The sequence below is a fragment of the Strix uralensis genome, chromosome 1 (genome assembly GCF_047716275.1).
Source record: "Strix uralensis isolate ZFMK-TIS-50842 chromosome 1, bStrUra1, whole genome shotgun sequence".
Lineage (NCBI taxonomy): Eukaryota > Metazoa > Chordata > Aves > Strigiformes > Strigidae > Strix > Strix uralensis.
The window spans coordinates 47,592,759-47,616,752 of record NC_133972.1 but is presented as its reverse complement, the minus strand read 5'-3'; the positions used below and the strand labels follow the sequence as shown (position 1 = coordinate 47,616,752).

Below are 23,994 nucleotides of genomic sequence, written 5' to 3'. Positions count from 1 at the left end.
CAATGAGTTGAATTGATTTGATTAAATAGAAGGATTTGTGTGTCTGAGTTGTGTTTTTCCTAGGCAAGAATTTAGAGCTGTTTTTCTTACATTTTTCTGTTCTAGATCTGTATGCATAAAAATTTGTTCATGGATTTATTATGGAATGAATTAATTTGGAGGTACTATCATGGGGCATTTATTTGATTCTCATTAAGAAGATCAAAACACACTTTTGAGCAACAGACTTGGATTCTTAGTATGAAAAAATGTTCCTCCTGGTTACAAAGACATGGTCTTGCAAACTAATGGAGCCTGAGATTCTACTTCTGGTACACATTAACTACATTTTCTGAGAACAAACAAATTTGTCTAATTATTTCAAATTCCTTCCATAGCTAGAACCCTGTACAACTCCCTACTGATAGTCTTTTCAGTATTATTCCCATATTTATGTGCTTATTCCAGTTATATCTTTTACAGGAATACTACTGCAAGAGTTCTGTTCAGAGAGTATTTTTATTACACATAAGGTTTTAGCTCATCCATATAGTTGATTGTTAGTTTTGTTATTAGCTTACTGGAGTCTCTCTTTGTTTACTTTTTATTCATATATTCCGGAAAGACCTGAAAGCCTTAAGCAGTACTGTGATCCTGTAGTGGGGGACATCCTGCAGACTGAGAGAAAGAAAATCTCAAATGAAGAGAGCTTAAAATAACTAAGATACAGGAAGTAAGTAGGTGTAGAAAAGCAGAATAAAATAGAGAAAATGAGCCAAGGTTTCAGGAAAAACAAAGATGTAGGCTGTCTAAAATCCCATGTAATTTAGGATGTTGGTGACTGAAATGCATTTGAGTGCAAAGCAGAACCTCAAACCATCTCCTTTTCACTTGTACTCCATCTGAGTCCCAAATGCTTGATGGTCCTGAGAAGTGCTGGTCCAAGGGTGATGGGTTGTACATCTTTCACCAGACACCCCGCTGTAGCCTGGTATGGAGGGTCAGCCCCAGAGCTTCTCACACACATGAGCCAGATAAACATCAGCACAGCTGGTCGAGTGTTACCTGTGTGGCACCAGTGGCATTTTCCTGCAGACTTCTTAGTAGAAAGATGCCCATGGTGGGTAGCATGATGATCACCCTGCAGGTCAGTTTGGTGAAGGTGTTCTCTCTCTGTACCAGATACACAGAGAAAAAGACGCCGAGGTGAGTAGTCAGCGGAGGTGGCTGCTGTCACTGCAGTAAGTGGAAGGAAGAAGCAGTATGTAGAAGAGAGGAAATAACTAGATTGAAAGAAATTGAGAAAAAAAAAAAAAAGTGTAACACTTTTAACAGAAGATATGTCACAGGGATTCTCCTCTGAGAGTGAAGCAACAAGCCTGTCAAATAGTGTCAGACTCGTCATCTGTTGGATCAAGTGTCACATTTCAGAAGATTTTGCGGAGGAACTAACGGTTTCCAGTGACCAGGTGGAGATCAGGTCTCCTTCCCTATGAGCAGCCATGCTCTGACAAACAGGCTCCTATACTGTCTCAAGGAGAGCACCTCAAAACAGGGGCACCCACACTTTGTAGTTGCTTTCAGAAATAGTTTGCACGCCTTGTAGAAAACAGAACAGGATTTCCTGATCAAAACACAAAACTGCAAACATATTCTGTGTGTTTTTTTGCCTTTGCCTGATCTTGACTTTTTTTTTAGTATTTGAAAAATAAAATCCGACAGCATTTATGTCAGATGTCTAAAATGACTGTGCTGTGCATCATGCAAGCGACTGCCAGCTTCTGAAAAAGCAGTAATTGTAATGCCTTTCCCTCCCTGCAGTAAATGGACATAAATATTCACATGTCTGGGTACATTAGGCTAGGTAGATTTATTCATACATTTTCTGGTAGGGAACAGAAATTGTAAAATGTTGAAATCTTCTGAAAATCTTTTTCACAGTCCTTTAACCAACAGTAGTGCAGTAATATGACATAGCTGAATTTGGTAAGACACTAATAGTTAAGTTCCTCTGCAGGGTAGAGTGGCAGTGAGAATTTAAGGGATGTTTGAATTGTTTTCCTAATTTTGCATACAAATATTGACATTGTACAATACTGAATACATTCAGTACATGTGCAGTAGGGCTTATTTTGCTATTGGTCTGACTTCTGTAAATCTAAGGGGGGAATTTTTTGAGTAAGGTCTGCTGGATTTGATTTGAAAGGTGTATATTTATTTGCAGAAGAGAAGAGGCAAATATTAATTTTCGTTGTATTCCTTTACTGCCTGGTTATACTTAGTTTTCACTAGTTTTGGAGCACTAATGAGCACTTCTGATTCGCTGTCTTTTTTAATCAAGTATTATTATTTCATAAGCATACCTTTCTCCTCAGAAGTAGGAAATTGCCTTACCCTCAGAGCAGAGTTCATCTTGTCTGATGTAGCCATGTGCAGACCAGGTGTTGAGTCTAAGCCCCCTATTTTCAACTCTTTTCCTAGTCAGTGAAGAAAGATGGAACACTTTTGGAGTCATATGTCTCTGAAATCTGTCTCAGGATTCCAGGGATTTCACACTGAAAAATATCTTTATTTGGTACAGAGAGTTGAAATGATGATGTTTGTCTAGGTACCAAACCATGGCTAAAAGGAAATGGGATGAACAGTAAATTCTTGGTGCCATGTCAGTTGTTTGGCAACATATTTATGAAAAAGCAGTGTTTGACAGGATAGAGTGTGATACTGTGGGATGTCCTGTGGATTTACAGTCTCAAATTTCCAATTTCAGGGAGGAGAACATTGCTATTATCAGGGAGAAATTCGAGGAAATCCAGTATCATTTGTTGCCTTGTCAACATGCCATGGATTACAGTAAGTCTGCTGTTTTGTTTTTACTGGCCTTTGCTTATTAGTCTTTTAAACAAATAAAGCTGTTTATAGTAAAAGAAGTGCTATTTATTTTCCTACTAGTTTGTCACCATTATTAAGTACTCAACAATCTTTAGAAAAAATGGGTTTAAATTGAACCTTGCAAAAGCCTTGTTTGTTTTCAAAATTCACTGGCAAAGCACGCAAGTTTCGTCTCTTTTTTTTTTTTTTTTTTTTTTAAACTGAGGATATTTGACAGTGGCCAGGTATTGTTTTAAGGTCATTTATTACAGAGATAGAAGAGTAAAAGTAGCTGAAAACATTTTATTCTACAAGGATAAAAACCACTGCCAGTATTGACATGAACCATTTGGAAATTGTGTTCTTTTCTTGTTGCTACAATGAAGTATTTAACTTTCTTTTCTACTCTCTTTACAAAGGAAAGGGTGAGTGTAGAGTTTCTCTTGTCCTATCCATTTTCTTCACAGAATTGCTGGCCTTAAGCTGTGTGCATGGGATAATACCTTTAATATAGTAAAATCTTGGAAAATCTGGAAGAAAGGATATAAAATTGCACAATAATATTTTTTTTTAAAGTACATAATTTTAGTGATAATATAATTAAAGCGTCTGTCATCTGAAGGTTACATGGAGCTGTGTGTTGATTGTACAGCTTTTGGACCTGTCTACTTTTGGCACTATTGAAAGATGCTAGTCAGGTTTTCAGAGCAACCAAGTAACTTCAGTGTCTGCTGAATCTGGGAATTACAGGATCTCGGTGCTCTTGATACTGAGATCAGCTTGAAGAGTCAGGGCAGCAAGTGAGCCTGTGTGGAGATTACCTAAGCTTTGCATTTTTCTGAGGAAGCAGGGCTTAGCTGATTGGAAATCTTCTTCAGTTTATTGTCTATCTCAACTATTCTGTAGTTTTGTTATCAACCATATAAGTACACATATTTAAGTAGTGTCTTTCTTTTATATTTGTATATTCTTTGTTAGGAAGGGTGAGAATACATGCAGAAGACTTGTCATCCTTGCACTTTTCTGATTTACAGCTGTGTTTATCTCTTTTACGATCAAGGTTGAGCAGCTCAAGCAACTAGAGCCCAGTTTCAGTTATGGACAGTGAGCCTAAAAATAGTACCATCCTAATGCATCCTGAGCCACTGAATGGCTTCCATTAGCAGTGATCCATTAGGTCTTGGCCCCTGCTAACTCCTAGGAGAAAAAGCAGAAAGGAAGGAGAGCCAGTGTATGTCCTTTCCCGCCCTCCTTTTGTGGATTTGTTCTTAGGACTGACCCTCCTGCTGCTCTGTATTCTTAAATTGCCTGATACTCATATTGGTCCCTTCTAACACAGTTACGTGATGAAAGATGCATTTTTTCCCCTGTATTCGGCTCTCCCATGAGAAGTACCTTTTTTTGTTCTTGTTCCTTTTTCCTGATACAATAAAGTTTCAGCAGAGTTATCCTTCACACAAAACGTAATATGAAGCTTACTATAGCAGGCTGGTAATTTCAGCATCTAGTAATGTTTTCCTGAGCTGTGTTAAACTCACATTCTCTGATACTGCATTTCTGTCATTACAACTAGCTCCTCCACAGTCAATTTTAAATGCTAAGTAATTACTAGAAACTCAGACTGGCAATCAGAGCTCCTTAGCTCCAACCACAGTTTGAAGCGTCTTGCTGGAATAAGGGGAGCTGGGGAGAGTTATCTTCTAATAAGGTCTGTAGGGCAGGAGCTTTGCATTCATGAATTTTAGGAAGCGCATAAGAACAGATGCCTTTAATAGAGTAATAAGCTTCACATTCCCAAAGTTCATGCTAATCTTCTCTTTTACTTATTAGTATTCCTAGATCTTGGCCAGTAACAGCTGAGTTTTTCATACCTGTGAGAAAATGTTGTGTTTTTTAAATCATCAGTTATGAGTTCTTCTGTTGGTAATGTCTATCTTGTGGTCTTCCTTGTATTAGTTAAATTAATCAGATGGATGGCTGATGCAATGCTTAAAATTATTAATTTTTTCTATTCTTACTGACTTTGCCAATGAAAAATGTATCTCTTGAACCTTAACTCCAAGCGAGACATTTTGTTTGGATTTTTTTGTTTGTTTTTTTTTTTTTTGTTTTTTTTTTTTCCCTGTGGGATATGCAGTAACCACAGTTTCCTATGAGTTAACACAAAAAACTCTGAATGCAAAATACACTGGTTGCTGGGATATTAACAAGCTATAGTCAGGCACGACTTGTAGTTGTGGGCTTAGACATCAGGTTGGTCTATGATTTTGCTGCCCACTGGTGGTGAATATAAAAACTGCTGTTATTACTGCAAATTAGACTTGAACGAGCACAAATTTGTTTGAAGAATATACATAATCAAAATTCAGGTTTTGGAAATTGTGTTTTGCTATTGCTTTCTCTCTAGCACATCTGTGAGCGTGTGATTTGTTCACAGAGCATTGGACTATTGAAGTCGGTTGGAAAAGAGCCATGAACGCTTTGAGTGGGCAAGTCAGAGCTGTAGGTCAGCTGTGACTATTATTCTGGTCACTGTTGAGTGACTTGATCAGAGGTCAGTGCTGCCGAGTGCAACAGTCGCACGAGAAGCTGTTTGCTGATAGTGCTTCATCTTGCAGACTGTGCTTAAGTGAAGTTGCAATTAGAGGGAAGGAAATTTTGCCTGATTAAGAGCCACAGGATGTTCTCAAATCTCATCTTATTCCCAGGCAAAGAAGCTTCAGCAGGTGCTAGAATATTTATCTTAAGCTGGGTAGGCAGTATTTATTTCTAAAGAATAGGCACAGGTAATTTGAAAGGTGAAACAGCTTTATATTGTAGATACACTTATGATCACACTAGATGCTATACAGTCAGTAACCCAAGCTACTTCTGTGAATGCTACATGGTTAACCCTGTAAGTGAATGATAGTAAGAGAAGTATGCTCATCAATAGCTGTAATGCTTTACAGGCTTATATTTCTAATAGTCAGAAAAAGAATGACAATATTTTACTGACTGCATCTGGTCCAGTGCAGAACCAAAATCAATGTTGCCAATTAAAAAAATAAAAGGCTGCATTAAAAAAAAAAAGTATCTGGTTTTGTTGTTTATAATTCTGATGGAGTTTTTTTTGATGCCCAGAAGTTTGCTAAAGAGTAATCTAAATAAATAAATACTCTTGCTTTCATGCTGCTGTTGTGTACTATGTGCCAAGTTTGAACTTACAGCTCATGTTTATGGCCAAGTTTAAAGCCCTTAGTAGTGGCACTTTGAAAGGGACATGCTGATACAGCCTAATCCCAACCATGCGTGTATGCCACTGCAATAAAGGCAAAATTATAAAAAAAAAAATGCTGATTTGATTGAAGATCAGAAGGGTATTGATATAAGAAATGCCCTTTGTTTTTATGCTCTTACAGAGTAATGTCTGTATCAACACTTTCTTTTAAGGTGCAATTCAACCACACTTCTACATCCTGCAATATGTTAAAGGCTAAACCTCAGTACACTCTTTACCTAAGTAAACTTAAGGTAACTCTTAACAGAAAACATCCTTGCAGAATGGGTGTCACCTTTGCTGTACATTCAAGTGGTAATGCAAAAGCATTTGGTGGTGTTGTTACATATAGAGAGCCTTAACGCTTCAGTTTATTCTTCGTTTAGAGTTGAACTGTGTGTTGGAATTTAATACGGAAAATTGGTGATTGTGTGTGGGCAAGCAAAGTGGCAGATTTTCTGAGATACATAGCAGTGTGCTTATCATGAATGACCTTCAAATTTCTGTGGTTGAGAAGATTTTATGCCATTAAGAAAGAGACCGTGAGTACTTTGCCAGAACGATGGATATGGCAGGAGGCTTGGTCCTCTGTGTCTCTTTTCACCACAACCCATTGGAAGCCTGTCTGATAGAGTTTCCTATCTCCTTATCATGAACATCATATGAAGTCTATATTCATACGATAATGCATATAGCCATTAATGTTTCCTAGAAATACAAACTTTAACTCAAAAAAAAAAAAGTAATCTGTCATAATTATTATTGCTGAAATGCCCAAAACAGCCCTCTTATGTCCAAAACAGCCCATTATGCCTTTTGTACTTGGTACTGTATAAAAATACTGAGGAAAGAGTTAATCAAAACCATTAAAACCTAAGGATCAATTCAATTCAACAATATTTTTATTTGGGGGAAAGCTGTAGGCATGTTACAAATATGCGTATTCCTAAAGACAGGTCCCTTATTTATCTGTTTCAGGTAGGTCTCTCTTGCATGGAAGTGGGGGCTCTGAACTGGCTAAATTAGCCAATTTTTGTGGTGTTTATATGTGCGGTAGAGGAGCTTTGGGGAAGAAAGAAGAGTCTATATCACCACAGGAGAGAATATCTTTCCTTCTGAAGCGAAGAAACAAAAGATTTACTCAGAATTACGTTCAGTTCCTGAAACCATTTTTAACTGTTTCCTTTTCTAAATATTTACATTTTTTAAATATATGAACTTCCGAAACTTACTTCCATGTTACACTAGTATTTGTTTATTAAATCAGTATTTGCGTTTCCTGCTCTTGACAGTGGGATGTTCTATGATGGAAATCATACTTACCTTATTGAACCAGATGAAAACTACACTTCAGAGGTAAGTAGAATTTACAGTAGTCCTGCTGTGTTGTTTGTTGAATACGGACATTCATGGGTACAGGTTAGGCTTTGGGACCAAAGGGTCATCCTGTCATTCCCAACTCATTTACCTCATATGTGTGTCCCCATCATCACAGACAAAAGTAGACCTCCAAAAATCAGGCAGTGGTATATGTATATTTGTGTACTTGGTAACACTTGGATGTAGAGCAGTGCAGCACCAGAGGGTGATGAGGGTCCCTTGGAGTCATCAGGAGAAGCCTGTGAGTGCCCTGTCTCCTTCTCTGGCATTTCCCACTCTGGATTCATTACATCCCTCTCCTACTGGTTTGGCCTTGACTCCAGTTCAGCAGCTCCTGTGACTCACATTGATGTTCCCTGGGCAGCTCTCTTAAGCCTAGCTCTAAGTGTGCTCAGCCACTCCATTTGATGTACTCAGGTATTTCAAGTGAGAGATGATTAACTGTGGTGCTAGTGATCACATCACTGTTGTGAAAAGAGGAGTGTAGAGTAATAGTGCCTTGCAACTTGCATGTTTACTAGTGTTGGTGTTGGATAACAAGGACCTTTGGAAATGTCTGTTTAATGCTCATGGGATGGATTAGTTTATCCAGGTTTAATACAGGCAATTATTTACTATTTCAGGATGACTTCCATTTCCACTCTGTTTACAAATCCAAGTTGATTGAGTTTCCTTCGGACGACCTGCCACCTGGTACGATTTTTCAGTATTCATGACTTACTGACTTGTTTTAGTCTAAGACCAAATTTGTTATTCGTATTTGATAGATAATCTTCTGATAGTATATTGTTTATTGGTATATCTCTTCTTTTTCCTGATTAAATAAAAAAACACTGGAAAAAAAGAATCTGAAACACTGAACGCACTGGAAAAAAAACCCCTGAATCCAATGAATTAAACCTCTCCCAGACCTTCATGTTGTGATGTATGTTTCTCTTAACAAGTCATGCAGTCTATGGACTGTATTATATGCTTATAGTTGTAGAAAGAAAAGGACTGAGGTAGCCTAAAGTTGATGAAAATAAACCCCACATTGCCAGTGGTTGATAACTGTTCATGGATTTTTCCTATTTTGAGACAAGGTGAGTACCATGGTGTGAGCATAAGCCTGGGAGGCAAGAACTTGCCAGATACCGTTGCTGTTCAGTGACTCTCATCTCCAGTCCGTTCAGCATCTTTCACAGTACTGGCTGTAGTTTGGGTCATGCGTTTCAGTACAAATTAATTTGGAGGCAGAGGTTTCAAGTGCTTGTAGCGATGAATCCCCACAGACAGTTTATATTGTGTGTGGAGGGAGAGGAGGTTTTTAAAAAAATTAGTTTTCATCTGAGAAGTTGACTTGTTAATTGAAACTAAAATTGCGGTATTTATGGCATATCACCATTCTGTCAAGGATTTGCCAGTTTTACAGATGCGTTTTCCTATTCTACAAAATATACCCTAGATAAATAAAACTGTCCTTTGTAGACACTGTCATTTTGGTAGAAACCACCTCTAGACTAATTTCTCCAGGAGAGTTGCACATGTTCAGTCATCTTGTTACAAACTGTCCTATGGTAACAGCTGGATCTGGGAATCTTATGGTGCTGTGTACTGCACATAGATGGGTCCTTACCTGGAGCACAGTGTGTGCAGGTTTGCTAGTTGTTAAGCAAATCACTCAGAGAGCTAATGAGAAAAAACAAGGGAAATTGCTACAATTGGGTCACCTTGATTTCAGTTCTGAAGAAGGAATCTTTCTGAGTCTAAACAAAACAGTATTGCAGCTTGGTGCCTCACGTCCTCCACAAAAGATTGCCTAGGTGAGGTGGAGGAGGTGCGGGGATGGAGGGGCAGCACAAAAAGCTCATGCAGTGCAGGGCGTTGACATCTTTATCATGAAACTTTGTATGTTTGTGCACCTTAGACATGTACAGTGGTTACACCCCATACTTGTGGAGATGGTAGTGTAATGAGAACAATTTATTGAACATAAGGCCAAATAACAAAGTGTGCCTTTTATCGCATTTTCTAGAGGATATGTCATTTGAAAGGTTGGAAATAATGCAACTACTGATAAGTTTAAAATAAATCTTCTGTCTCAGGTTGTTAAAGTTGGAGACTGTTAGAGCTGGTACTTAGTAGAAATGTATCGGCTGTCTTCTAAGATTTTATAATAGTGAAATTTTATGTTTTCAAGATTTTTAAATAAAATTATTTTCTGTTTTTAAAATTATGAAAAATATAATCCACTATTATTGCAATTATAATCCACCAGTTTTACTTCCACCATAGCTTCTTGATTTTCCAAAAAACTGTCAGAATAGGGCTTCAGGTTTTTTCCCCCACAAAAATCCAGATATGCTTGTACAGTTTTGATTTTACTGTAGATAACAAGTAAATAGTTGCTGGCTTTGCTGTGCAAGGCCCAGCATGTGACATAATGGAAGATGTTGCCATTAGATTGAATTAGAATCACGGGATTGTAGAAAAGGTTGAAAAGGAGATTTAATTGTGGAGTACTAGTGGTCTTAATTACACAAATATTTGTAATGTGGTTAAGAGGGATAAGGTGCTAATCTTCTATCCCTTCATGTTTAGGATCCCCTATATGGAGAAATAAACTTTATCTGCTCTCCCACATGCCCATACTGGTTTTTGTAAAACCATTTGGAAAGGTGTTTCTGAGGTTTGTGGTGAAAGTTTCAGTAGATGTGACAGATTATATTCCATTAGGAATCCCACCATTTTTCTTTGTCTGTGATTATTCAATTTATCTCTGTCTTTTAAGTCATCCTTCATGCATAGCCACAGCTCCAGAGGATAAGAGCAGTCCAAACCACCTTCTGCTTCCCCACCCTTTTCCCTGTGCCCACAGGAGCTCTGTCATTCACGCCCTAGTCTGCTGCACACCCTGTCCCACCACCACCTTCTTTGCTCCTCATACATGCTGCCCCACCAGTGTCTCTGCTTGGCACTGCCTCTTCCCTGCCAGTCTGGAGAGTGCTAACTGGGTTTTTTTTTGTTTTCTTTAAACAATATTTGCAATTAATTGCTAGTAGTATTGTCGTCATTGATTTTTTTTTTTTAAAGTGCTACAGCAGAATCATTATTGTTAGTAGCAAGCGCTGTGCTAGGTTATGCCATCAGTATTTCTTATATTCCTTATTACTTAATTGCATAATTCATCAGTTTGCCCAGTCTAAGGAGATCTTCCTTCATGTCAAGATTTTCTTATTATCTTTAAAAGAGTCTGTGTGTAGGCTGAGATTTACACTCAGCATTGTGTTAGGAATGGACTGAATGTGTCATCAGCTTCAATATTGATGTTAGAAAGGAAAAAAAAACCCAAGTAATAGGGATTACTCGATATCCGTGATAGTAAAAGCATACACTATTATACCACAGTTCGATAGCAATGTACATTTTACATTCTTTTACTCCTTGTGTATTAAAAAAAAAGCTGTTGCAGAAAAGAATTAATTGTACTGTACTTTTCAGTGGTCTGAGGAGGTAATGAGGGTTTTAAATAAGGAAAGCTTGGATGGATGACTTGGCATGCTTAGAGCATTTGACTTCATAATTTAGTAGACTCTTTTTTCTCACAATCTGTATTCAGACATACAGTGCCCTGGCATAGTTTTAAACAACACTATGTTACTGAAGGTGTTGTTTTTCAAATAATGCATTGCAGATGTTCTGTTCTTTTGAGGTCCCTTGAAAGACATGTAGATGTCACACTTAGGGGCATGGTTTAGTGGGACTTGGCAGTGCCATGTTTACAGTTGGACTTGATGATCTTAAAGGTCTTTTCCAACCTAAGTGAGTCTATGATTCTATGAATCCTCATTACACTTTTTCAAGGTAATATATTCCCATCAAAATTTACACTAGGCTTTATCAACTATCTGCATTTTCTGTGATTTTGCTGGTCATGTTCTTTTGCCTGAGGGTCCCTGCCTGGAAATGCACCCTGTGTGAATTCATCCAGTTTATGAATTATAGCGCTGTGTTAATGTGTGTTAATGTGTTGATGTTAATGGCTGCATCATTCCCCTCTAGAGATGACTGACTTCCGATGGTGTGTAAAACGATCACATTTGCTGGTAAAGTTATCTGAGACCCTATATACATATTGTAAATTATTTTATTGATTTAAGATTTGTATTTTTACCAGTTTTGTTAACCATGATATAAAACATCCGGAAGGATGATCCGGGAAATTACAGGCCTGTCAGCTTGACTTCGATACCCGGGAAGCTGATGGAGCAGCTCATCCAGAGTACCATCTTACAACACATGCGGGACAACCAGGGGATCAGGCCCAGTCAGCATGGGTTTATGAAAGGCAGGTCCTGCTTGACAAACCTGATCTCCTTCTACGACAAAGTAACCTCCTTATTGGATGAGGGAAAGGCTGTGGATGTAGTTTACCTTGATTTTAGTAAGGCCTTTGACACCGTTTCCCACAACATTCTTCTGGTGAAACTGGCTGCTCGAGGCTTAGATGATCGCACACTTTGCTGGGTAAGAAACTGGCTGGATGGCCGGGCCCAGAGAGTTGTGGTGAACGGAGTTAAATCCGGTTGGAGGCCGGTCACGAGTGGTGTCCCTCAGGGCTCGGTTTTGGGGCCACTCCTGTTCAACATCTTTATTGATGACCTAGACGAGGGGATCGAATGCACCCTCAGTAAGTTTGCAGACGACACCAAGCTGGGTGGGAGTGTTGATCTGCTTGAGGGTAGGGAGGCTCTGCAGAGAGATCTGGACAGGCTGGAGCGATGGGCCCAGGCCAACTGTATGAAGTTCAATAAGGCCAAATGCCGGGTGCTGCACTTGGGTCACAACAACCCCCAGCAGCGCTACAGGCTTGGGGAGGAGTGGCTGGAGAGCTGCCAGTCAGAGAGGGACCTGGGGGTGTTGATTGACGGCCGGCTGAACATGAGCCAGCAGTGTGCCCAGGTGGCCAAGAAGGCCAATGGCATCCTGGCTTGCATCAGAAATAGCGTGGCCAGCAGAGACAGGGAAGTGATCTTACCCCTGTACTCGGCACTGGTGAGGCCGCACCTCGATTACTGTGCTCAGTTTTGGGCCCCTCACTACAAAAAGGACATTGAATTACTCGAGCGTGTCCAGAGAAGGGCAACGAAGCTGGTGAAGGGTCTGGAGCACAGGTCATACGAGGAGCGGCTGAGGGAACTGGGGTTGTTTAGTCTGGAGAAGAGGAGGCTGAGGGGAGACCTCATCGCCCTCTACAACTACCTGAAAGGAGGTTGCAGAGAGCTGGGGATGAGTCTCTTTAACCAAGTAACAAGCGATAGGACAAGAGGGCATGGCCTCAAATTGCGCCAGGGAAGGTTTAGACTAGATGTCAGGAAGTATTTCTTTACAGAACGGGTTATTAGGCAGTGGAATGGATTGCCCAGGGAGGTGGTGGAATCCCCATCCCTGGAGGTGTTTAAGAGTAGGGTCGATATAGCGCTGGGTGATATGGTGTAGATGGGAACTGGCAGTGCTAGGTTAATGGTTGGACTAGATGATCTTCAAGGTCCTTTCCAACCTAGTTGATTCTGTGATTCTGTGATTCTGTGAAAACCTAAAATGACAGGTTGAGTGGCAGTTTGTACACAACCTAGTGCCAGTTGTGTGGCACTAGAACACAGACTAAATTAACAATCAACATATGTAAAGCATAATCAAAAACAAATTTGGAAAAAGTTTTCAAGATTTAGCTTCTCATCATTGTGAGCTCTAGAGACTGAAGGTCTTTGAGCAAGAAATAGGGACACTTGGATGTGATTTCATTTATTTTAGGTGCTTTTTGTAAAGAAAATCCTCAAGTGCACTGGTGTAATCATGAAGTCATTTTTAAGCAAAGGGCCTATGGTTGTCCAGGCCCCTCCATAAAAAGATATCTGCAGACTTCACATACAAAAATGATGGTGTAATCCCCAAGATTAGCCGAGACAATACAATGGCCATGCTTTGCTTTCCTGGTTTGTCTCATCAGTAACCATCCACTCTCGATTAAGATTAGCTCTTACGCCTGGTAATGTTTTGTCAGATGGGCAATTCAACTTCGTGTTTTAAGGTTTTGCTCATATGGCAGCCCCATCAAATTCCTATCAGCACTGTTTTTAATCTTGTTGTTTAAACCTCATGCAGAAATTGCACAGTTAATGTACAGCAGGTGGCAGGTGGAGCTGTGAGAAACCTACCTGTCTCACCAGTGAAACTGAACTGTTCAGGATTTTGTAACACAACCACGTGTACTTCCAGTACGTGAACTGGAAGTCCCTTAATTTACACAGCTGCTATAGTACTGTCTGCTTCTCTGCAGGACTGATAAAATCATGCTGGAATACTGAAAGCAGTTTTCAATTCCTGGAGATTGAAAGGATGTCCAAAGCTGCAGAAAGCACAGAGGAGGGAAAGTATCCAAGAGAAAAAGACATACTACAAAATAAGCAACTGCAAACATTCAATTTATGTTTCTCCAAAAAAAATCTTCTTGGAGTTATGTGAATAGTAAACATGGTTATACAAGATAAGGAAAGAGATTTCTATTGTATAGGGAAAAGTGAGACAGAGACTATGAATCTAAAACTAAAAATGGAAAAATACTTCTTGGACATTTAAAAGGCTGAGAGCAAGTATGATCTTCTGCTTAGTTTATAATGTGTCCTTTTCCGTGAGCAGCTAGTAATAGATTTGGTGAAAGTGATTTAGCAAAAGAATAAACTACTTGCTGCTTATGATTAGAGGTTTAAGAAATTAAAGACACAGTGGGATTAGCAGAGAGGAATAATGTATTGATAGTGAGCATTGCCAAAATCTCATAAGGTTTCTCCTGACTCTAACATATTTTACTTTGTGAATATAATAATCTTAAAGCATTAAATCTGCCTTCCGTGCTCTTCTTATTAATTTAGGTAGCTATTGTGAGAGCTCTGTGAATGTCTGCTGAATTCCCAAAAATGTGATTCACTCCATGGAAGCACTGTTCTAATAATACTACATGCCCAGTGTTGGTGAAGTTTTGGTGTAGAACATCTGCTGTGCTTTCTGAAGCGTGACACCCACAGATCATCTGTTTCAGCAGACCCAGATTATCACTAGTAGAGTTTTTAATAAGAACCCTGTTACTGGGAAGCATCTGTAACGTTGCCTCCTTTCTAGCTGGAAACTTGAAAAAATGAGTTGTTACTGCATCTGATGTGCAGAAGAATGCCGTACTACTGTCATGCGGCATCGGGGTCACTAATTGTTGGGCTATATCCTTATAAACGTTCAATGTATTTGCCTGTGTTTTCTGCTTAGAGTTCTGGCAAATGAATACTACATCACAGAATTTTGTTGTAAAGCCAAGACACAAAAGAAGTAAAAGGCAGGTATGTGCCAGTTATGCTTGTTTATAAGTAATATCACCATCAAGTTTGTTTTGTGTCTGCTGAATTGATTTGTCCAGATGGAGTCCTGCTGCTGCTGCTGGTTTGGCATGAAGTCTCTGTGTCAATACAGCTATTATAAAAAGAGGTATCTAATTTTGACAAAACATTGTTGGGTTCTCTTGGACGTTGCCTGCCTGAAGAGTTATAAAATTGTTAAACACTGCTAAGCCTCAAATGAAACAGTAGCTAAAATAATTTCTTTCATTCTGAGTATAGAGTTTTATCAGAAACTTGTAATTAATGAAACATTTACAAATATTTTTTATGTTGCAATGGTGACAACTAGTTACTTCATCTCACCTGACTTTGATTTAAAATAAATATTCTAAACTGAGAGTTCATTCCCTGTTTATTGAAGTGGGGGAGCCCCTAAGTGCAGATGTTTGTCTGTACCCTGGAAAGTTAGCAGCAATTCTTTGCCTTTTAGGAATGGAGCTCAAATGATGGTACAGGTCAGAACAGAGCTGCGTCAGAGGGGCTGAACAGTGCAGGCAAAAATGAAATACTGAGAGCAGTGGCAAGGGAAGATGACTTTAACATCTCTAATGCAAGCCTCTCAGAGGCACAAGAGAAGTGAGAAAGCCATTGGAGAAATTCCAGAAGTCATTCTTGAGGTTCTTACTTTGTATCAGTTGGTTTGCTACCTTTCTATAAACTAGCCATTACTCTGCATTTTTAAATCATAATGATGTAATAACTGTCCTGGAAAACCCAGGAAAACAAGGACACCATGAAGAAGCACAGTCATAAATGCTTCTAAGTGCAAAGTAAGCGTAATACAGAGGTGATTACTGCATTCGCTGTGTGAATTGAGCAGTGTGCAAATAAATAATAGAATTGCTACAGATATTTTTCATAAAGAATGCAGGAGGGATCCCTTTCTCTGTGGAAAAAAAAATTTGTAGCTGATGAAAGCCATTTTTAGAGATAAGGCCCCACTGAGGATTCTTTCTTCAAAAAACCCTAATTTTGGTATTAGATGGGTTGAAGGACTTGATTTCTTTGTTTAAGGCCATATAAATGTCCTGGTGGAGGTGCAAGAATTTTTTAAAATGACACAACTAAGCACCAGAAGTTTCATCAATATCTGAGACCAGAATTAAGACAATAGAAAAAAATGTATGCATGAAAAGTTTGGTTTCTGAAGCTATTTCTAGTTACCAGTTACACTCCTTCTGTACTCTGTTAGACTCTTTACAGTTGTACTTTCTCCCTAGATTCGTCAGATTCCACGTAAAGTTGAAGAGGAAACAAAATACATTGAGTTAATGATTGTAAACGATCATCTAATGGTAAGACTGACACAGTTCAACATCTTAAAATTATCATTAACATCAAATTGTCTTAATTGGTCTGTAAAGGATAACAATAAAGAACAGTATATGACCAGAATAGATTCAGTATGCCCTTAAGAGAAGAGATCATGTTCTCATTAGCCATTGATGAAGCTGCCTCTGAATTTTGGCAAGGTAATTTCACCAAGAATGGAACTGGGCCTGAGTGTCAGAAAGAAGGGTCATAAATTAAAGCTTTGTTGTAAAGTAGCTAAAGTCAGTGTGACTTAAGCTGATGATTTTCTTTCTGGCTTTCATGAGCACTTATCTTAGTTATAGCCACTCAGCAATCAATAATGCAGTTATTGCAATTGTGCAGCAGCTGTTGACAATGGGGAGATTAATAGTGACTAGATTTTTTTGATACATCCTAATCAATATAGAGAAAATTATTTTATTAAGCTTGTATACTTTCTCTGGGAGAACATAAATAGGCTCTTTAATGTAGTGGAAAGAGACACAATAAAGATTAGTGTATTGAAGAAAAACCAGGCTCATCCAAGTGGGAAAAGGAACAGATTTATGTCAGTGAAGATGATTAATAATTAATGAAAAGAATATCAAAGGAAATGGTGAATTCTCCATCACTTGCAGACTTCAAATCTAGACAGTGTATGTCTGGAAGATGTGGTGTCAAACACAAACAACAGAATCTTGAGGTAACTGGATAAAGTTCAGAGACTGGTGGTGCCCCTCCAACATTGGTTGATTTTATGGTCCTTTATGGCTTTAAAATCAAAATATATCTATACATTTTATCTACCCTTTCTGTAACGTGCAGCTTCTCTCAAGCAATACCCAAATTGGCAAAAATAGACATTGGAGTGTACAAGGAATGTGCCACTGTCCTTGGTCAGCGTACTCCTCCGTCAGCTCAGTTTGATGAGCACAGCAATAAATTCTTGGATTGAAATGGACAATACTGTATGCAGAATTCCCTAAATTGCTGGTGTTGTGTTTGATCCTGAAGACCTGAAGCCACAACTTTCCCCTTGGGAGCTTATCTGTCTGGGCCAATTCCCCCCAAGGACAATGTTTCCTAAGTTTGGTTAATTATAGCTACTGCGATAGTCAGTCCACTTAGGAGTTTATTCTCTGAAGCAAACGCAAGTGAACATCTGTGGTCGAAGAAGCCAAGTAATTACCTCCTGGGAGAAGGAAGTGTTGTATGCTGTGGGCTCCTGCCTTTCCCTATGGCCTGGGCTAGCGCGCGCGTGTATTTGGATTACTCTCTGTGCCTACAGTCAATGTGATACTCCAGGTGCACTCAGCGTGGAGATGACACCCTGCAGAGTTGGGGCTGTTTTCACCATTCACCATCCCCAGGTGCTTCTAGAAGGAGCAATGAACCTTGTGCTTCTTCCTCTGGTCTGTGGAGCCAGCTGTGTCCTGCCAGCCCCCCATGGCCACTTACTGCTGTGAGGGGTGCAGTGCCCTCCTGTCTGCCCTCTCAGCTGCTTGTCAAATCATTGCTTTCAGCTGGGGAATAAAGCTTTAAAAACCCAAACATTGAAATAGGCTAATAGGCTTTAGTATACTGAAAAACATTTCCGTAGGCCTCCAGCATCTCTAAGCATTCTCAAGTTTGAGGTTTTGGTTGCAAATAGAGACTTGAGTAGTATAATTATTTCCCTTCCTTCCTGTGCTTCACTTTCCATTTATTTTGTAGCTTTTTCATTTCATCCTGCCATTTTTAGCTTCACAGACCTGTCCTTTTTTTTTTTAGTAAGTGTAACTTCCTAATTTTTGGTGTTTTTTCCCCCATTCCTTCTTGAAAGCATGCCTTTCCTACCCACTAGTTGCTGGGCACTTCTTGCCCACTAAAAGATCCTAACTTCCAGAAAATATGGACAACTTGCACTCCAAAATCAAGTATCACAAGATGCTTGATTTTGGAGGCAAGGGGCACAAGATGGTTAAACATTTCTGAAAATCTTAGCCCTTTTGTCCTAAATTATTCTAAGATACTTGTGACTTTCATACCCATGGTGCTCATTTATAAGTGTTTTTTTCTGCAAATAGGAGTACCTGGACAGCCATCTTCAGTGTCATCTTTATAGCAGTGCATTACAGATTTCAGTAAAGGTGCCATTGCAGTCTGATCGCTAAAGTGATTTGAACCAGTTACTGTGGCATTATGGGAATGTGAAATTGTATATGAAGAAATCTGGAAGACAGCTTAAGAGAGAGAACTGAAAGAAAATAGAAAGTCTGGTAGAATAAAATCAAATGCAGGCACTCTTGAGGTAACATCTCTAAAGGAGCCTCAACTATAGAAGTTGTGTTGCTAATTTCTGTATTGGTATTTGGAAGTAACTTTAAAATTGCCAATAATAAAGATAATGAAGAGGGTAACAATGTGTTCCTGTTCCTATAGCATTTTTCAGTAAAGATCTTGGAGTACTTTCCAAACAGGATTTAATAGATCCTCACAACAGCTGTTGTAAAGTATATCAGCAATGTGCATTTCTGAGCAATTTTCTACTATTGCTTATTAACGTTACACTCAGCACAGGAGACCAAGCCTTGCACAGAGGTTTTACTGTTAATGTAGTTGCTTTCAACTCTGTGCTTTTTAGGAAATGGAGCTTATTTTTCTGAAGTTTGTATGTGTAACTTGTCTGTGTTTGTTTTGCAGTATAAAAAGCACCGCTTGTCAGTCGGCCATACAAACAGCTATGCTAAATCGGTTGTGAACATGGCAGATTTAGTAAGTATCACTCAACTAAATGTTCTTTTTTTGTGTGAGATGAGTCATATGATTCTCCTGCCAATAGATGCAGTTGTCAGTTCATGGTATACCTAATAATAACATATGCGAAGATCACAAATTTTCATCAAGAACCACAGTCAGCCACATATAAAGCCTTTGTCTAACATAAAGCATTAGAGATTTTTTGTGGCTTCAAACATTTAAGCATCCTGCTGGATCAAGCCCTTGAGTCTGAGTTTCAAAGAGCACTTTAGATACAACAATTTTTAACATAGGGTCCCTGTGTTGACAACCTGAAACCCAAAAGACAATCTGACATTAGAAAGCACTAAAATTTCTCTAGAGAAAGTGCATTTGAGTAAATGAGTTAGAATAGGAACATACAGGTGGGTTATGTGGATTACATTTATGACGCTAAATTGGATGAGCTGCTGGCTTTTACACCTCACCCCAGAAAAGTATTACTAAAAAAAAAAAATGCAGTTCCTACTCTGGAAAATATTTGGTGTGGAGTATTAACCCCCAGCATTGAAAGAATGAACCCCATCAGGGTGGCCCTGATGATTCATTCAGCATGAGGTTAGATACACCTGTAGAGGTGTATAACAGTGAAAACTGTGGTTTTATAAATCACTGTTTAGTATAAGAGAGCCCTTGTGTGTCGCTGGGGTGAGCTGGATGTTAGAAAAGACCCATTAATTCCAAATCTTTGAACTATTTGGAATGGTTCTGTAGTAATATTTCAAAAATCCCATCTCCCTTCTGTGCACCTATGCCTATGTAGGACCTGCAGGGGATCTTTTTGCAGGCTGAGAGAGCTGATTGAAGAATCTAGAATTTAGATTTTACTTTGTTTTTATGTTTCTTTGTTGGTTTTAAGGGGGATAAAATCACCTGGGAGAATCTAAAGTGTGCTAGAACAATCTAAATATTTAGTTACGTAAAAATGCAAGCTATTACAAAAAAAGGGGTAAAACTCACCTTTATTCTATTTGACATAATATATTTGTTCATTCTGTTAATGTACTAGATATATAAAGAACAACTTAACACCAGGATAGTATTGGTTGCCATGGAAACCTGGGCTACTGATAACAAGTTCACCATATCTGAAAACCCCTTGGTGACCCTACGTGAGTTTATGAAATATAGGAGGGATTTTATCAGAGAGAAAAGTGACGCAGTTCACCTTTTTTCGTACGTAACCTTGTGTGACGTTTTATTACTGGGTTTTTTTCTTTCCTTGGGGGTTGCTTATCACAAGTGACTGGTGCATCTCCTTTCTGTTCTGTGTGTAATCCACAATAATTCAGAAAATAATGTTTCTGATGGGGAGGTGGGAAAAAGTTAATGCACAAACTGCCTGTCAGTGCAACTAGAGGTTTGACTCTCATTTTAGTTTTAACGTACTAAGCCCAAGCTGCATGCGCTGTAATCCTTGGTTATTCTATGCAATTACCTACTCTGCAAGTGCAGCTACCTGGAAGATGATGCATGGTTCCACCTCAAAGGCTGGCTTCTTTGGCAGTAGAGCACGGACAGGCCTGTAAAAGCAGAACATTGGTTTTGAAACCAATGAGGTTTCCTGCTTAAAAAGCACTATGGCCTGCTTTACTTTGTTGGATGACCTGCATGCTGCAGGATTCCTGAAGTGTTTCCGTTCCTTGAAACAGTTTGTTCTCCAGAAAAACATGCTATAAGAAGAATAAGCTGACAAGAATGTTATTTTCTCTAAGTATCTTAATTGTTTTAGAAATAAGATTGATGTAATAAAATATATCTACAAAAATAGGGGAGAGGTTCATGGCTGAGATTTTTGATCCACACGAGGCACACCAGATGAATTGCTCTGCTGGAGTCCTTATCCTTCTCTGCTAACTGTTGTAGGAGCCTATATGAATAAACTTAACCTAAACACCTCACTTTCACATGACTCTGGTAGGGTGCCAGGTGGATACCCAACCCTAGTATCCACCCTCTCAGAATTTTTGCACATGCTTAATTACTGTCGTTGACTTCAGCCATGAAGAGAGCTAGTAAGATCTGCAAGTGGTGCTTGCAGATTTTGGTTTCTCTGTGTCTTAGTTCTTCATCTGTAAAATGGGAATCAGGTTTTCACACGTCATTCATGTATCTTCTCTGGTGATATTGTAAGGTCTTTGGGGGAAGTCTTGTTCTTATGAATGTTTGTGGATTGGCTAGGACAAAGATGGCCCTATTTGCCCTGGAACTGGGACTCTGGATACCACTGTGTTGCTAATTCCAGTGCTATCCATAACACCGCTGCCAATGGTGTTTGAGGTACTGCGTTCATAGATTGTTTAGAAATACAGTTTCTGAAATTGTGTCTGTGAGTGAGACACGGCTAACTTGGGAGGTGAGGTTGGTTGGTGTGATGATACAGTGGTTACAAATGAACTTACACCTTCAGTGCAGTTAGCCCATTGTATTTTTTCTTGATGTTTTTCTGTTTTCCTTTGAAAAAATCAACTTGCCACAGCTCAGATGGATCAGCACTCTGAAGTGGAGCAGAGTATATTTTGTCTCCAGTAACCAGCAGTCATTCATGCTGACGTGGTCAGCACCAAAGAGATGATTAGATTTAGGCTCAGAGTGTCCCTTGGATGAGATCAGCTGCAGTTCTAGGGACTTTTCACCCACCTCTGCATTGGGGAGCTGCTAATGCATCTCCATTTGAGTTTTACTACATCAGAATTGCCCAATTAGACACGTGTCTTTTTACTAGTCCCCCATGCGTTGGCAGTGCGGTGGCCTCTCCTGCACTCTGTCTGTAGCATGTGCCAGCAGAAGTCACTTGCTACAGTAGTATATCAATGAACAAAAGGCTGGTGAGAGTCAGGTGGTTTGGCAAAATAGTCCCCTTCGTCTATTAGGTAGTCTGAGAAGGAGGAGGGAAGATGATATAACTTTCCTGGAGATAATTTGCCATATGAGGTTTGTGAGTGGTTATCTGTTTTTCCCATTTTGTTTTTGCATAGTTTGCAGTGTAGTGGTGGCAACCAGCATTTGCAAATGCCAGTTTCTCTTTTGGAAATCAGAAGGGTAAACACTGGGATGGATAGGTGTAAAACTCATGGACTGAGCAGGGTAAACTTTCTTTTCTTTTCCTTTTTGTCAAAGGGGGAGTCGATTTCAGAGCAGTCGAAGTGGTGTAGCCCACACTGGTGGAATCTGCTCCTTGCTTAAAGGCGGAGGTGTGAATGAGGTAGGTGGGGATACTGGTATGAGCAAAAAGTGGTGGAAATGTATCTGCACAGAATTTATCAGAGCAGACATGTTCCTCAAAATATCTTGCTGCTTCTTTCCTGATGCAGTTTTAGTGCAGCTCAGTGAAGAGCGATGAGTGAATAAAGTCAAATATGGATTCAAATATACCTTTCAGCAGATTCTGCAATATCCCAACATTCATACTTGCAGTCACAATGGCAAGAAAGAAACGGACTTTCTCTTACTTAACTTGTCCATAAGTCAGTGTTTACTTTTCCTCACTTTCCATTGTCTAGCTGCTCTGAAGTAAGAACTCTTAACACATCTGATTTTGTCTTTTATTGCCTTGGAATGAGAAAAGCTTCACTTGTATCTGAGATACCTGTACTTAACTGATTACTCCTCCTACTTTGCTTGTTTCTTTCAGTTCGGAAAGCCAGACTTAATGGCAGTTACCCTGGCACAGACCTTGGCCCAAAACATTGGCATTTTCTCAGACAGAAGAAAACTTATAAGTGGTAAGGTTGTTTGCTTTTTCACTCTGTCTCAAGAGAAAAATCTTAAAAGGTGGAGGATCTTATCAGTTTCTCTCTGATATGTATTTTTTTCCCCATGTTTCTCGTGATGTTGGAATATTTTTATTTTTCTTGTAATAGCAGGAGGAGGGACTGACATATCATTAATTTTCCTCTATTTAAATTCTGTGATATCCCCCTGCCCATAATTGCTGGCAGCACTGGTGTCACCATTTCATTAAAAATAAATCATAAAGGTGTCTGCCACTTCCATTCATTTCAGGGAGATCGATGTCACACCCACAGACTGAATGGCTGCCATCTACATCAAAAGTAGAAACATACATTATTAGACCTGGGGATGATGAGAAGCCACCTCAATCCTGTTACACAGTATGGTTTTGACAACATAGCTTTCTCCATGTTTGCCTTGATGGAATTCCTCTTGTAGATTATCCAGATCTCCTGTTCCTCTTGTAGATTACCCAAATCTCTTGTATTTGACACCCTACTGCTATCATTTCTCTGCTGTCACCTTGGTATTCAACTTCTTAGTAACCCCTATTTACCTGCAATGCTTTAACTCAGATCTCTGCCCCTGTCCCCCAACAAGCACCTCACCCTCCCTGCTTCCATGTTATATGAAGTCCCAGCTTGATATGTTTGAAATAATAATACAGTTTTGAAACAATTTAGATGACGGAGTGCTTAGTTACTGGATCATATGTACTTATGTGGCTTACATTAAAAAAATAAATTACTATATTGAGTAATAGAACGCTGCTTAGGTGAATTTTGGTTTCAGGCATTGTAAAGACAGTATATAATGCAGTGATACATGTCCATGTAAAGGTTTTTGGAGTTTGCATAATTTTATTTTGAAAAATATTCAGAAATGTAGGATGGATGCTCTATGCTACCGATGTGTTCAGTATTCATTTTCCAGCTGCATATTATTAACCTGATATAGGGACAGGGTAAAAGTCAAAATGATAATAGTGGTGATTCCCTTTCTTACGGCTGAGCAGAGGGACAGGACACTTTCGGTGGGGAGGGAGGAGAATGCAACTGTTCTCCTTTTTAATTGTACTTTATAGATGGAAGCAATAAAGTGATGTTCATGTATTACAGTAAGGCAAATTGCAGAAAGAGGAAGTGTACATGCAAGGCATATGTGCAGAAATAGACACGAGACAGTTTTGAAAGCGGGGGGCTGAGACCAGAGCGAAGTAATCCCAGGCAGCCTGGCAGGGCAGAAGGGTGGGCTACCCTCTGTCTGCCAGGGAGT

The 23,994-nt window shown here is 39.3% G+C and overlaps 1 protein-coding gene across 1 annotated transcript in view; it reads left to right on the top strand.

The window, feature by feature from the left end:
- ADAM22 (ADAM metallopeptidase domain 22) overlaps positions 1–23,994 on the top strand; it is a 145,902-nt gene that overhangs the window by 77,594 nt on the left and 44,314 nt on the right. Inside the window, exons 5-13 of the mRNA XM_074864897.1 lie at positions 2,747–2,829; positions 7,399–7,462; positions 8,110–8,179; positions 14,786–14,856; positions 16,134–16,208; positions 18,889–18,960; positions 19,994–20,160; positions 22,105–22,189; positions 22,619–22,709. Coding sequence (XP_074720998.1) covers positions 2,747–2,829; positions 7,399–7,462; positions 8,110–8,179; positions 14,786–14,856; positions 16,134–16,208; positions 18,889–18,960; positions 19,994–20,160; positions 22,105–22,189; positions 22,619–22,709 — 778 coding nt within the window. The remainder of the gene's footprint in view (positions 1–2,746; positions 2,830–7,398; positions 7,463–8,109; positions 8,180–14,785; positions 14,857–16,133; positions 16,209–18,888; positions 18,961–19,993; positions 20,161–22,104; positions 22,190–22,618; positions 22,710–23,994) is intronic.